Genomic DNA, 16,329 nt, shown 5'->3' on the forward strand with positions numbered 1-16,329 from the left:
TCTCAAACTCAAGTCCTTCTGAAATCTCTATAGTGAGTGGCTGTCAGTCAGTTTGCCTCTGACTAGGCAGGGGATCTGTCACTGCAGCATGTAGAAGCTTTACATTAAAGACATTGTGAATGTCAGATGAGACATTCAGTCAGCAAGCATGAAATTCTATCTTTTCTAGCATAGTATATTGATTGTATTTTGCATTCAGCTTCTTGTACAGGTGATTAGTTCTCATGTTCTCTAAGCTCAACCAGACCTTATCTCCAGGTTGAAAGCTTGAAGCTGAGTCTCTTTATCTATTTGTATATTTCTTTTGAGATTACTGAACATCTGTCATTTTTACTTGAGCTCACTTCAACACTTCATAGGTCTTTCTTATATAATCATCTGCAAACTCAATGAGATTATGTGATGTTTTAATGAGAGGTGCATCAGCTATATCAATGAAGAAGACATGGAAAAGATGTGTTAAAAAGAATGAGCTCATGTCTGTTGAAGCAGCATCTCTATTATTGATGATCAGCTCTGCTAGAGGAAGCCATTCACATCAGTCATCCTGTTGAAAGCTAATGTACTTGTGTAGGTAGATTTTCAGAGTCTAATTCATTCACTCTGTAGCTCCATCAGTCTCTGAGTGATATACTGTGAAGAGTCATCTCTTAATGTCTAATTTCTCACATACTCAAGTTCAAAACATGCTTTTGAAAGCTGACCCTTGATCTGATACTACTGTCTTAAAGATGTCATGTTGAGGGATGATATTGCAAAGAAACACTTTAGCTACTGTCTTTACATCAGTTTTCTTAACTGCTTTTAATATAACTCTCTTGGTCAGTCTGTTCATTATAATCATGATGTTTGAATATTCTTTAGAGCTTGATAAGTTCACAATAAAGTTCATAGAAAGCTCCTGTCATATGTATTCAGAAATGAGGAGAAGCTTAAGCAGTCTCTGATATTAATCTCTCTATGCAGTGTTTAATCTGCAAAGATGACAGTTTCTGATCATTCTTCTCACATCAGTGACATAGCCTGATCAGTAGAACTCACATCTTAGAACTTCTGCCATTTGCTCTCACCCAGAATGGCCAGTAAGAGGTGAGTCATGAGCCTCATGCACTAACCTGGTTTAAAGAGGTTTGAAGTCTGACACTCACTTATAATCTTGAAAGAGAAGCTCTTTGTTCTCATTTAAAGAGCACTCAGAGACAGAGGTCTTAATGCTGAGTTCAGAAAAAAATCTGAATCTTCTCTCATAAAGAGTTTGCTCCAGATACTACAGAATCTTATCATTTTTGTGAGTCTTATTTCACTGAGCTTGAAGAGATATCTCAGGTTCCACACTGGCAGTAATCACTATTGATTCTATTTCAGATGCCAGTACATTAAACTTAAGTAGTTAAGCTTGTCTCTGCTTGATTCTCTCATCATCAATGCTCTGTGACATGTTCTGCTCTCTTCACAATAGAGTATCTGGTTCAGTGTTCAACTTCTCTGGCTAGTAATCAATTCTAAAGTTGAATTGATAGAGAATATCCATTCAACATAGCTGTTTTTCATTTAGTCTGTATGTAGTCATGAAGTATTCTAGATTCTTATGATCTGTGAGAATCTTGAATTTCTTTACACTTTGTAGCTTAGTATCTCATTTCTTTAAACATTTAATTATCACTAATAACTTCTTATCATGAATCTCATAGTTGCATTTCGCAGGTGAATGCTTGTGAGAGAAGAAGGCACATGAGTGTAGAATGCTCTGTTCATCATATTGTAGCAGCACTCCTTCTGAGATGTAATCTGAGAAGTTCATTTTCAATATAGTCTCATAGTCAGGGTCAAATTGAAGCAGGATTGGAGCAGAGATAAACATTGACTTTAGATGCTTAAAAGCTTCCTCAGCCTTGCTCATTCACAAAAAAGAAATATTCTTGCATGTAAGAATTATCAGTGGGGTTGCAATCTTTGAGAAATCTCTGATAAATTTTCTATAGAAATTGGCAAAGTCTAAAAATTCTCATACACCTTTAAGAGTAGTAGATATTGCTCATTCCAAAACAGCTTTAATCTTCTTCAGATCTATTTATATATCCTTGCCTGCTTCAATGATAAATTCAACATATTTTGTGCTGTTCATCTCAAACTTACTTTTTCTGATGTCTGCCTGTAGACCTGCTTCTCATAGATGCATAAGCATCTTTTGTACATGCTCACAATGCTCCTGTAAGCTTCTTGAGGAAAATATCAAGATGTCATCTAAATAGACAGAGCAGAAGTTGTCCAGATATCTACATAATGCCTAGTTAATATATTTTTGAAATGTGCTTGGAGCATTAGTCAAACTAAAGAGTGTAATCAGCCACTTAAATAGTCTGTATCTGATTCTAAAGACTGTTATCCACTCATCATCTTCTGTGATTCAAATCTTATGAAAAGCTGCAATAATGTTCAGCTTAGTGAATTATTTAATTTGTTCAATTCACTGTACAGTCTCACTGATTAATGATAGAGGATATCAATTCTTTCAAATGATTTTGTTAAGAGCTTGATAGTCCATACAGAATCTTAGCTCATCTCCAGACTTCTTCATAAATAGTACAGTGGTAGTCACAGAGGAGTTGCTCACTCTAATAAAACTCTTATCTAGATAATCTGTAAGAGTCTTTCACAAAGTCAGTAGTTTCTCTTGAGATATATTATATAATGAGCCTCAATAGGGTTGTTCTGTGCTATCATCAGCCTTTTTAATCAGTTCAATCCCATAATCTCTACCTGGGTCATGAAGTAGGGGTAGAGTGTCAGTGGCTTTCTTATCAAACACATTCAAAAACTCATGATAATGTTCAAACAGCTTTTCTCTAGAGTCAATCTTTGATTTTACTTCTAGAGTCTTTTGAATGTCAGTCAAACTGACAGTGAAGATCTTGATGTTTCACTTCTCTCAAGTGCTCACAAGCCTAGAGAAGCTTACAGCAGAGATGGGAATCACATCAGCTTTTGCATTTGAACTAGACTCTACCTCTATGTCACTCTCTTCAAATCTCACAATTCTTTGATGAGGGATCATGATCACCTTTTGCTGGGCCAGCCAGAGGTCACCTAGATACATATTATGACTATATAATCTATTCACTACATAGAGAAAGACTCATTCAGTTATATGACCACCTATATCAATTTGAATACCAGTTATCATACTTGTGGAGAGTCTCATGGAGTCTTCAAAGCTGGTCATTTTAACAGAGAGAATTTCAATGCACAGGAGCTTATGCTTGTTAATGTAGAATTGAGAAATAAGATCATAGACATTACATTCACTGTCTATCATTGCTCTAGTTAAAAAGGTATTATCTACTAGAGCATTGACAGTGAAGGGTTTGAATATCATCTTAAATTTAAATCTTCTTCATTGCTTTCTCATAAGCTTCTTATTTCACTCCTTTCAGTGTCTTTTGGTTGGACTACTCTTTTCTCAAATCCTCACTCATATCCTCATCATCATCATTCAGTACCAGCTCAGGGATCACCTTAGCTATCATAGGAGTGGTAGAGCGTCTGAGAGGTTTGAATGAGCAGCTCTTAATCATATGACCTCTGACTTCACATCTCAGGCACAAGCCTTGCTCTCTTCATCAATTAACCTCTGTCTGATCTATCAATTTGATGTGATGAGTACTTGAGGTCACAGCACCAGGAGAGAGATCCATCAGATCATCAGTGGAAGCTTGAGACTGGTTTCATCAGTCAAGGACAGCATGACAAAGTAGAGAGTGTGAATTAGATGTTGTATGATTCATAGAAGATCTGTTCTTATGATATTTAGATCACTATCTTAAAGTCTTAAGCTCAGAGAGTTGATGATCAACTAATCTAAGCTCTTTACAGTAATTCTCATAGAGAGACAGTTCTCTTACATCCATCATGCCTTCTCTCAGCTCCATGCTTAAAGTAGATTTCAAATACCTCTTTTTAATATGATCATTTCATCTGTGATCATCAGCTTCCAGCAGTAGCTGATTAAATTCAAACAGAAAGTCAAAGAGAGCTCTTCTACTCTGTTGTAGATTGTTGAGCTTTTGCATAGTCTTTTCCTGTCATGCAGAATCACTAAAGAGCATGTGTGTCTGCTTCAGTAAGCTCTCTACTGTGAAGTTGATCTTGTTCTTATTATTCTCAATTCAGAGGTAAACTTGAGCTGCTGCCATTTCTTTCAGTCTTGAGTACATATATCAAACATATTTCTCATTATTATATAAAGCTTTCTCATCAATCTTAAGTTTTGATTGAAGCTTTAGCTCTCACTGAGAGTAGTGCTTCAGATTAGAATCATCATACTTCTTGCAGTCTGATAGCTTGGTCTTTGATCTTCTGACTGCAATGAGTGATTGTGAGTTCAATTGAGAAAGAGTTGATGTCAGAGTATTCAAAGCTTGTCATAGATTAGCTATTTCAGCTTACTGAGCTGCTATTAAATTTCTGTTCTCACACTGAATCTGTTTCTGCTGTTGAAGAAAGATCATTCATTATTGTTTAAAGCTGCTGAGAGTGTCTCTGCTCATTGCTTCATGTTGATTCATTTGTGTATTTGTTGTACAAGTCTGTCACTTTATCTCATTCAGCTAGATGTTTTCAATGTTGCTCTGTTTGTTAGCACAATTGCTAACTCAGTCTATTCATATATCAGTGTCATCACTGAACTTCATGATGCAGAATTTAAGACTCTTAATAGTCTATCATATGTCAGCATGTTTGCTGAACTTCATGATACAGAATTAAGACTTCCAGTGACCTATCAATGAAAGGAGTGAAGCAATTTGTAATGTAAAGGGTTAAGCTCTAAGAACTAGAGGCTAGTCCTTCTATATAACAAGAATGAATTGCTTGAGAAAGAGAAGAAAAGAATGAGATGAGAACTTGAGCTTAAGCAAGCTCACATAGCATGATCACGTGCACATGTGCAAACAATGACTAGGCTGAGTCAGCCAGTCAGAGCAAATCTAGAGGTTCAACCTCTTATATATTCATTTTATCTCTTTAATCAGTTTCTTCTTTAAACTCAGAGATAAATGAATTGTATTTATCTTTATTTATGTTATTGCTTGCAGAGATATTTAGTGATTCTGCAGTTCATATTTTTGAAAATATTTGTTATTTTTTTTTAATTTAATTTTTTTTTTTTTTTCTGTGATTAAAGCTTTTAAAACAGTCACTTTTCATTAGATTTTTGCTGCAATTCAATGATGCAGTTCACATGAGACATTTTATATCTCAGATAAAAGAAGAAGAAAAAGTAGTGTGCAGAAGACTCTTCAAAAAAAAGAACAAGCTATCCAGATCATAACCTGTTGAACATCTAAAGTGATTGTATTTGATAGCTATCTCAGGGATACTATATACTACTGTGCGGTGCGCTAGTCCATAATAGGAAGCCTAGGCTCCAACAGAAGGCCGTTGCGTACGTTGTGGATCTCATAATCATTGGGTGAAGACTGTCACTTCCATCCACATTCTCCTTAAGCCCCATCACCGACGTTAAACTGCCAAATGAATCCCAGCCTCTAGGCAAGGATCTGATGACGAATCCGATGTTAATGAGATATGGAAGGAAACCTATAAGGATCTGGTAAATGATGGTTAAGGTGATTAGTTTACTGATAAGCTTGGTGGATATCCTTTTTGCTCTTTTCTTGCTTTTAACACAGCTGCTTGAGGGCAAGCACTCTTTCAAATTGGGGGCGCAGCTGCTTGTATATGGATTAAGGTTGATCCGCCCCGCTACCGAAGGTTGATCTGTTCCGATCCCCCAACCACATCCGCTGTGAAAGATCTGATCCCCAACCACCTCTATATATTCGGCTGCTCGTTCATTCCACATTCTAATCCCCAGTTTAGTATTCTCATCGCAGCTGCCTAGTTAGATAGATGAATTGAAGCTTTTGTCTTATTATCATCCTGACTCTAGTTGAGTCATGACAAATATTATAGTTTTTAACTATATATAATTAAAATAAAAAATAATAATAATAATAATAATAATAATAATAATAATAATAATAATATAAACTCTTTTAATAAGCTATTATTAATTTTCTATTCTTGTAAAGATAAAAAAATTTAATAACTCTTAAAACTATTTAACTACTGAAGATAATAAAATTAAATATAAAATAGAAAAAATCTATTTATTAAATAAACTAATTTTACTTAATCAATACAAGAACTTAAGATTTATATTGAAAAATATTATTTATAATATTAAAACTTTTTATATTAAAATATTATTTCTATATTATTATTACTTAAAATATTTTATAAAAAATTAAATTATTTTATATTTTTTAACTATTAAAAAATATATTACTTATTAAATTTATAATAATAAATAAATCTAAAAATATAATTTATAAATTAATATTTTATATATAATATTTAATATAATATATATATAGAAAAAATATTTATAAATAATTATTAAATTTAATTTTATAAAAAGATATTAAAATATTTTATATATTAATTAAAAAGAAAATTTATACAATTAAATATAAATAATAATATATAAAAAAGTATAAAAAAACTTTTTAATCTATAAAAATAAATTAATATTTTTTATATAAAAATTTAAATTTTTAATAATAATTAATATAAAATAAAATTAATTAATTATATTATTAATATTAATTTTATATATTATAAATATTTAAAATAATAATCTTATATATATACTTATTTAAAAATTTATAATAGTTTATCTCTTTAAATCTTACTTTTTATATTTATTAAAAATAATACTTTAAAAATAGTAATAACTATAAAATTCTTAAAGTAATATTATATTTTAATATTAAATTTTAATAAAAATGACAATAATACTATATTAAATTAAAGATATTTATTATCTGAAATAAAATTTACAACTTAGTTTATATTAAAATTATTAATTATAATAAGATAAATTAAAACTATAAGTTAAAATATCAAAAAATAAAGCAATTTAAGAATTAAATCATATATAATTTAAATTAATAAATTAAATTATATTATAGCTAATCAATTTTTAAAAATATTAAATTCTATATAGTTATTTAAAATAATTTGAAATTATATACATATTGTACGGCGTATTAAAGTAATACTAACCTTGGCACTTTATCATTGTTAGTTATCACCATTTCAATATTTCATCTCTGCTTACCCCCCAACGGGAACAATAGTTAGTTACTCAGTATGCCCTGTGGAGGGCGCAAACATTAACCCTTAAGTACAAGAAGATGGAATAGGGCAGCTTTTAGGAAAATCGAAGCAATGGACGAAATGATACTTTTGTAAATATTGTTTCATCCGTTGACGACTGATTATCCGCATGATTCTATGGAGTAATTATCCCATCTTGATGAACGGGAATGCGTGAAAGAAGTAAATAGTGATTTCATCAGAGTAATCATATATTTATTCGATATATCTCATATCATACCATATGTGGGCATTGATTTAGTTTTATGTATAAGTGCGTTGGCAATTTGCAGATATTATAAGCAGAGTTCGATTGTCATCATTTTTGAAAGTATGAAGAGATGGATCATTCTAACTCGAGAAAAAGAAAAGAAAAGAAAAGAAAAGAAAGAAAAGAAAAGAAAGAGCCCAATATGAGAACTTCCTGAAGATCACATTTGTCACCCAAAAGCATTAACTACGTTTTATTTGTGATATATAGATATCGAGCGCCTAGGTAGGAGCAGAGTTGTGTTAAGACTGTTCTGATGTTCTTGGCGTTTGCTTGTCTGTCATTTCTGCCCATCGTCACCTTCTCACACCTCACACACCTTCACATACAACCACAACCACGACCACAAACCACAAACCACTCTCTTATCTCTTTCAACCTCTAACATCCATAATCCATCCTCCATCCTCCGTTCCCCCCTTACTCACTACCCATTTTTGCAGATGTTAACCTAACAGAGTCGAGCTCTCTGCTCCACAATCTCTCCTCTCCTGATATCCGTCTATCCCACCGCCTCACCTCCTCGTGCTTGTCGTCTAAGCCTCCACTCCTCGGTCCTCAGAACTGCGGATGGCGGGTTGAAGACTGGCATCTGTCCGTGACACACTTATGGCCAAGCGAACTGCTACTCCTTCTGACCAGTCTGGACTGACCCCGGAGACTTCCTCCTCCTCTGCCGTTGCCGCTGCTATCCCTGCCTCCACCACCACCACTTCCTCCTCCTCTTCCTCCTCTTCCTCTCCTCTTGCTCCGGGAGCTGCTCTCTCAACTCAACCCCCCCCTTCTCATAGGTATTAACCCCTCCCTCTAATTCTCTCTGGTTCTATCTCTCTCGATCTCTCTCATTCTCTCTTCGTTACTCTTCTCCTTCCCTCTTTTCTCTCTCTCCCTAAACTACTGTTGCTTCTTCGTTTTGAAAGTTTTATTTCCTCCTACTCTATGTTTTACTTTTAACACTACTTTAGAGCCTGAAAAAAAGAAACAAAAACGAGAGAGATAATAGGCTCTGCTTCTTCCTATTTTCCCCATCTACCACGTTCTTTCTCTTTGCATGGGATTCTCCTACCGGGTTTACCGTTAAATAAAACAAGGAAATTAAAAACTTCTCAATGCCCCCCAGGATCACTCGTTCCGCTGCAAGGCTCGCGGCAGAACCCCCTTCGTCTTCGAATTCTCGTCCTACGTCCGGTACAAACCAACCCCCTCAATCGCCACCTCAGGCCCGTAAACGAAAAACCCCTGTCACGCGGTCCTCGAGCCGGCCAATCGATCCTGAACAACGCTCCCCAGTCTCACCCCCACGGCGAGCAAAGAGAGTAAAACTTGCGGCACAAGCAACTGAACATCAGGCCCTTCCGTCTCAAAGACGGGGTGCGAGACAACAGCCGGCAATGTCCCAGCCTGGGTACGTATTGCGGATCTTCCACGGGGCCTTTTTGTTGGTACCTATATTTTGAAATTTGGATATCATGCTAATGACGTTGGTGTTTGGCAATGTAGCCCCTCTTCACGTCCCGCGGATGACAATTCGAAAACTTCCGCTTCATCATCCACGGCTCCGAAACAGCGGTCAAGTAGGGCCAAGAAATCCCACCAAGGTATGTAGTAGTGTTTATCCATGATATATACATCCACTCGCTGTTCTAAGTAAAACCTCTTCTAGATGCTACTTCCAACCCGCCATCCCCTCCACGATGCCAGAGAAAGCGCTATTCTAAACTCGAGGCGGATATCACGATGAGTGAACCTGAAGAGAATCAACAGGAAGAGACGGCTTCAACAACGAGAGATGAGGAACTCCCAGCTCCTCCAAGTGATCCAAATGACGCCCCAAATAATCTATCCTCGGGTCTAACGGATGACGATGAAGGAGATCCTTTCCGGAGTGGCCTGTTCAGTTCCCGGAGTCCGCTGGGACTGCAGAACACGCTTCGAGCCTTGAGTGGCATGATGGCGGGCACATCTTCTCGACTACGTGATATCCTGAACAACCTACGCATGAAGGAAGATCCGTCGGTCCAACTCATCGCATTGCAGGATCTTTCCGATCTGTTGCTGGTTTCAAACGAGGATAACCTAGCGGGCCAATTTTCTCCAGACCCTTACGTTAAGGAGTTGGTCACATTGATGCAGCCAAGCGAGACGGGAGAGGAAAATCCGGAAATAATGCTACTTGCATGTCGTTGTCTTGCTAACATGATGGAAGCGCTGCGTGGTTCGGTTGCCAACGTTGTATATGGTGGTGCTGTGCCTATTCTTTGCCAGAAACTTCTGGACATACAGTTTATAGACCTTGCTGAACAAGCTCTGAGTGTATGTGTTCCATAATTCCCAGGACTAACATGTTTCCCAGGACTCAAGGTATATCTTTCTAACTAATTATCTGTCACAATCATCCAGACACTTGCCAAGATATCCATTGATTTTCCCACGTCTATCGTTCGCGAAGGAGGCCTCACTGCATGTCTTACATACCTAGATTTTTTCCCCACGAGCACCCAACGTACAGCTGTAATTACTGCCGCCAATTGCTGCCGCAACTTACCTCACGACTCATTCCCCGTCATAAAAGACGTCATGCCTACATTACTCCATGTCCTATCCAGCAACGACCAAAAAGTCGTAGAACAGGGATGTCTATGTGTTTCCCGCGTCGTCGAAAGCTTTAAGTATAAACCGGAGAAACTGGAACAATTGATCGAGGCGGACATGTTGAAGGCTGTTCTTCGATTGCTTTTGCCGGGCACTACCAATTTGATCGGCCCACATATCCATACTCAGTTCCTCCGTGTACTTGCCATCGCTGCCAAGTCAAGTCCACGTCTGTCCGTTGAGCTTCTTAAAATGAATGTGGTGGATACGCTTTATCAGATCTTGACTGGCGTGTCTCCCCCTTCCGAGACTGGTGGCTCAATCAAAATCGACAGTGTTCACATTATGCAAGCTCTAATCCATCGACCGCGTGAACAGGTCTTTGAGACCCTGAACGTAATCTGCGAACTTTTGCCTGGTATTCCAAATGAACCGCTACCAAATCCTGACTGTCATTTGCAAGCTCGTCTGGAAAGCGATATCTACCCTGTTTCTAAGGCACCAAGGTCAAAGGCAGCGGCGGAACTAAGGGTAACGCTCCTCAAGGACTGTAAAGCGGAGATCAAACGATTTGCTACAATCCTCTTGCCTACCCTGACAGACGCTTATTCTAGCACTGTAAACTTGTCCGTTAGACAAAAGGTCCTGATGGCTCAGTTGAAGATGCTCCAGAATCTAGATGCACAAATTATTGAGGATGGTTTGCGCTCCGTGCCCTATGCTTCATTTTTGGCTGCAATTTTGTCCCAGAAGGACCATCTGTCACTTGTTGCTTTGGCTCTGCAGTGCGCTGAGCTGCTCTTTGAACGCCTTGAGAATATCTACCAATACCAATTCCATCGGGAGGGAGTTATTGCCGAAATCACGAAGCTTGCCGATATACCGTTGTCCGCTAAAGCTTCCGGTTGCAAGGACTCCAAGCGTGATTTGGATCTTGACAATGGACGTCCCGAAGAAAAGAGCGACGAGGTGGGTTCGGACGAGAACGATGAAGAAAAAGGCCGTGACATGCATCATGATGAGGAGAGCCATGAAGATGACGAAGATGAAGAGGACGAAGAAGACGATGAGGAGGATATGGAAGACGACAACGACGAGATATCCGAGTCTGACAGCTCTTCGTCGATTTCAGGTGGTCCTGTATCTCTAGCGATGGATTCAGCCCTGCAGGATCTCGTTACCTGCAGTGCTAAGGAGTTTCTTCGTATTTACGATGCTAGCAAGGGGAAAGGCATGCATGATCAGGCACTGGCGATTTCGCAGTCTCTTCAGACGCTCGTGTCGGATATCGAGGCCTGCTATACGAACGGGAAACCTGCTGATGGCTATGCGCTTTTCCAGCAATTGGCGACATACTTTGATGGTGATGCGCTGGAGAGAATTACGAGTTCTGAATTGCTTAGCTCGGGTATCATTCGTGTTTTGCTGGATGTTATTAGTAAGAAAGACCAAGGTAAGATGGACACCCGTATCCCAATTCACATAAACTTCACATCAACTAATTATGTTTATCCTATATAGCGCTCGGAATGGATGCTAGAACGGATTTTCTCCGTGCTTTCATGGAATCGGACATCTCAACGGATACAGTCAGCAAAACTGGCTCACCCACGACTCCGTTCTGTGTTTTGATCCATAAGCTCCATGATCTTCTCAGCCGAACGGAGCATTTCGAAGTAATCACTGTCCACCATAATTCTCTGGACAATAGGAACACAACATCCATGCTCACAAAGCAGCTGCGTCTTCGCCTTGTAGCTGATGAGGAGTCTGATATTCCTAAACCATATAAGAATATGATGGTATCTATCCATGCCATTGCTAACTTTAAGGCGCTTGACGAGTATCTTCGTCCCAGAATCAGCCTCTCCGAACGTCCCAGAGGTTCCCGTCATCGTGAAACTATCTTTTCTCAACTATCTGGCTCTTCGAGACCTCGAGAGCCTTCTGATAGTGGTATTGATAGCTCTCTCGCTGGAGCAATTGAGACGCCTACATTACCTCCACTGCCGCCTCAGCTGGCGACTTCTTCCCGCACTACTAGAGTTCCAGATAGATCCCTAAATCAGCGTGCATCGTCGACGCGCACAGCAGCATCAGGAACTTTGCAAGAAAGGCCCTTGAGAACTCGACGTCCGAATCGACATCAGCCAGCGCCGCCAGATGATGACGGACCTGATGGAACGGATGAGCCCTTGGAATGCGCTGATGAGAGACAGCTTAGTGACGACGGTGAGGGAGAGGAAGAGGACGAGGATGCGCTGGATGCTATTGTTGATGACCTCGAAGATGATATATCTGATGAAGTTACGGATCCTTCTGCTGTTAACTTGGAGGTTGCCTCGACGGGGAGAATCACTGCGCGTCAAGATGATGGAACTCGGGTGGCAACACCCCAGCAATCAACGCCAGCGGGAAGACCTTCGTCTTCTGTGTCGTCTTCTGGCCAGCCTCTAGGTGACTCGTTAGCATTTGCTGGGCGTTCGTTTTCTTACGCTGCATCAATCAATTCGATCCCTCAGGAATGGCACATTGAGTTCCGCGTGGATGACAAACCCATCTCCAATGACACAACCGTATATCGCGCCATTCACCATAATCGGGAACATCTGAGTGATACCCTGTCCCGCAATGTGTGGTCTACCGTTCACACGATCAAGTACAAACGCGTCCAGGGACCCGCACCACCTGAACCACCCACAGTAAATCTGACTTTTAGCACTCCTTCCCAAACGGATTCCACGGGAATGCCAGAGTCTCTAAACAAGAATCCAACGACGGCATCCATCCTCAAACTTCTAGGAGTCTTGCATAGAATTAACGCACAGCTTGATGACATCTTAGCCGAAAGCCGCCATCAAACTAGAGTTGCCAAGGAGCCACTCGCACAATTCATCAATACAAAACTAACCGCAAAACTGAATCGGCAACTTGAAGAACCATTGATTGTAGCGAGCAGCTGTCTGCCAAGCTGGAGTGAAGATCTGGCGCGCTATTTCCCATTCCTATTCCCCTTTGAGACGCGGCACTTGTTCCTGCAGTCGACATCGTTTGGTTATGCTCGCGCCATGACTCGTTGGCAGGGGGTGCAGTCCGATGAAAACCGACGCGACCAACGACGTGATGACCGTCCGTTTACGGGGCGACTGCAGCGACAGAAAGTCCGTATCTCTCGTTCACGCATCTTGGATTCCGCCATGAAGGTTATGGAATTGTATGGGTCGTCCCCCAGCGTGCTTGAGGTCGAGTACTTCGAGGAAGTAGGCACGGGTCTCGGTCCGACGCTGGAATTCTATTCGACGGTGTCTAAGGAGTTTTCCAAGAAGAAGCTCAAACTCTGGAGGGAACATGATTCCAACCAGCTCGACGAGTATGTCTTCAGTAGACTGGGCCTGTTCCCGGCGCCCATGAGTCGTGAACAGATTTCGTCGGAGGTGGGTAAAAAACACCTCCAATACTTCAGGGCGCTGGGCAAATTCGTTGCGCGATCCATGTTGGATTCTAGAATTATCGATATCGCATTTAACCCCACCTTCTTCCGCCTCGGTATGAACAGCGCTTCCCCCTCGACAACCATCACCCCGACAATCGCGACGATTAAAGCCGTCGATCCGGACCTTGCCAAATCACTCATGGTCGTGAAGCACTTCGCCACGGCCCAGACAGCCATTAATAGCGAGGACTCCCTCAGTGATGAAGAGAAGGCTGTTGCGTTGGAGGAATTCACCATTGACGGCCTCCGGGTGGAAGATTTGGGATTGGACTTTACGTTGCCTGGATATCCCAACATCCAGCTGATACCGCATGGCTCCTCTATTGCCGTGACGATGGATAATGTGGGCACGTACGTTGATAAGGTTATTGATATGACGCTGGGCAGTGGCGTGCAGGCTCAGATCGAAGCGTTCCGAATTGGGTTCTCGCAGGTGTTTCCGTACTCATCTTTGCAGTCGTTTACGCCGGATGAGCTTGTCATGCTGTTTGGGCAGGTTGAGGAGGATTGGTCGATTGAGAGTATGTCATTGCTCATCGCATACCTTTATTACTCTTCCATGTCCTCTACTAACTTAATTGTCCTTCCTTGTAGCTTTGATGGACTCGATGAAAGCGGACCACGGCTTCAACATGGATAGTCGTAGCGTACGCAACTTGCTGCAGGTCATGAGTGAATTTACGAAGCAAGAGCGTCGGGACTTTTTACAGTTTGTTACTGGGAGTCCCAAGCTGCCGATTGGGGGTAAGTCGCATCGCACCACACCATATTACACCACATCTCACACGCAAAATACATTATTCCTCCCAATCGACAACATATATGCATAGTGACTGCGTGCTAATCAACTTTCCTTTGCAGGTTTCAAGAGTCTAACACCCATGTTCACCGTCGTCTGCCGTCCCAGCGACCCACCGTATCTGCCGGATGATTACCTCCCCAGCGTCATGACGTGCGTGAATTATCTGAAACTGCCCGATTACTCGAACATCGATATCCTTCGTAAACGACTCAATGTTGCTATCCATGAGGGCCAGGGGGCGTTCCATCTCTCTTAGTCCTCAATTCCACACGTGGTGCAGCACATAGCAGCATCACTTACATGCCTATTCTGTTTCCCTTGTGTTCGCCTTGCTCTGCTCTGTGACCCCCCACTCCTCCTCTCTTCTCCCAACAACAACAACAACATCCATCTATCCCTCTGCATTGTGAATTGAGTGGACTTGGTTCAAAAGCTTTATCGGTCCAAATCTTGTTTTGTCTCATGTCTCATTTATTCCATCACACTACTATTCTTTTCTTTTCTCCCATGCATTATTCCCTCTTTATTTCATATTGACAAAGAGGGCCCCATATTCTTTTTACCTTTCCCCGTCTTTGTGTTTTCGCTATTTATGCATGCATGCAAGGACTCGATTCTAAACTTTTTAAAAGACTGGTTCGATCATTTTACTTCTTTTCCTTGTTTATCTGCTATCGGACTTTCTACGACAATCCTGATGTCTTTTATTTTGCTCTTTCTTTCTTTCTTCTTCTTTCTTTTTCAACATGCAAGATGAAGTTTACAGGAAAACCGAGACGAGCGGATGATGGCTAAGGATGAATGTGATGGTCAAAAGGGAGCTGGTTAATTAGTGTTAATATATATAGCTAGCAGATCCAGTCTTCCCAAATTCACCTGGGAAATAACTCACAGGAGCAAGAAAGGAATTGTTCAAATAACGATAGCGATGGGTAATATTTGACTACGAAAACTGATATTTTGAGATTGGGCATGTGATGGTTAGATGGATGAGCTGAGCTTCTTTTGCTCTTACCTTTTTTCTCTCTACATTTCACTTGGGTCAGATCAGATCAGACATATCGGCGTAACAGGTTCCTTTTTTTTGACTTTTAACTTTTATGCCTTTTTAATGCTCCTTGTGAAAAGAGGGCCGGGGAATGGGGGAATAACCAAACAGTTCTAATAGGTAATGGTTCTTTACTACTTGTTCTTTTCCCATGGCTTTTCTCTTTTCTTCATTTTCCCTGGACTTCTCTTCCCTATCTATCAATCAATTGTTGTCAGTCGACCAGTCAGTTGACCAGTCAGTTCAGTTGCCTCTAGGTAGCTTCAGGTAGTCCATGCCACTTGCTCTCTTCTCTCATCCTTTTCCTTGTCACCGTCATCCAAGGCTGGTTGCTTTACCTCCCCTTTTCCCCTTTTTCCCCTTTAACAACCGAGAATGCGTTGAACCCTGGCGGCGTATCTAGCCGCAGCCCCGAGCGTCCGCCACGCAAGTGAACCCGCGTACTGTGTATATAGTCTAGCTGGCTTCCCCTTGTGTGTGTGTTTTTATTTAACGCCCGGTTAGTCCACGTGCCTTAAGGGCACGTGATCTAGTAGAGTCCGCGTCGAACTATAGGGCGGGTAGAGCTACGCCCGTAGGCGACTACCTATCTAGTAGCTATCTTACAAATGAGGCAAAGATGGGTTGCGTATTGCTGCACCGGCAGAGCCCATGGGTCGGTTGCCATAGAGCAGAGGTTTTGAGAGGTTTTAGGTTTGTGGGAGGGAGGTAGGGGAGGCGGATAGGAAGGAAGGCAAGGAAGGAAAGAAAGGAGAGGAAAGAGAGGAAGGAGGAGGAGGTGGTGAGGAAGACGGGGGCAAGACAGAGGAGAGAATGGTCTGTGGGATCTGATCTGGAGGTGCGCGACGGCGCATTGGACAGATATTCTGATAGAAGGCTGTTTCTCTTAGCCAGTTATTGAA

General features: G+C 40.7%; 1 protein-coding gene across 1 annotated transcript; it reads left to right on the forward strand.

The window, feature by feature from the left end:
* Positions 1-8,601: 8,601 nt before the first annotated feature.
* Positions 8,602-14,635, forward strand: PAAG_08133 (hypothetical protein; the record flags this gene model as incomplete). The annotated part of the gene is made up of 7 exons (XM_015846430.1): positions 8,602-8,897; positions 8,993-9,090; positions 9,156-9,805; positions 9,893-11,537; positions 11,606-14,098; positions 14,172-14,321; positions 14,439-14,635. The coding sequence occupies 7 exons, from the start codon at positions 8,602-8,604 to the stop codon at positions 14,633-14,635; spliced, it is 5,529 nt and encodes a 1,842-aa protein (XP_015701094.1).
* Positions 14,636-16,329: the final 1,694 nt, after the last annotated feature.

Source organism: Paracoccidioides lutzii, assembly GCF_000150705.2.
Source record: "Paracoccidioides lutzii Pb01 unplaced genomic scaffold supercont2.30, whole genome shotgun sequence".
Taxonomy (NCBI): domain Eukaryota; kingdom Fungi; phylum Ascomycota; class Eurotiomycetes; order Onygenales; family Ajellomycetaceae; genus Paracoccidioides; species Paracoccidioides lutzii.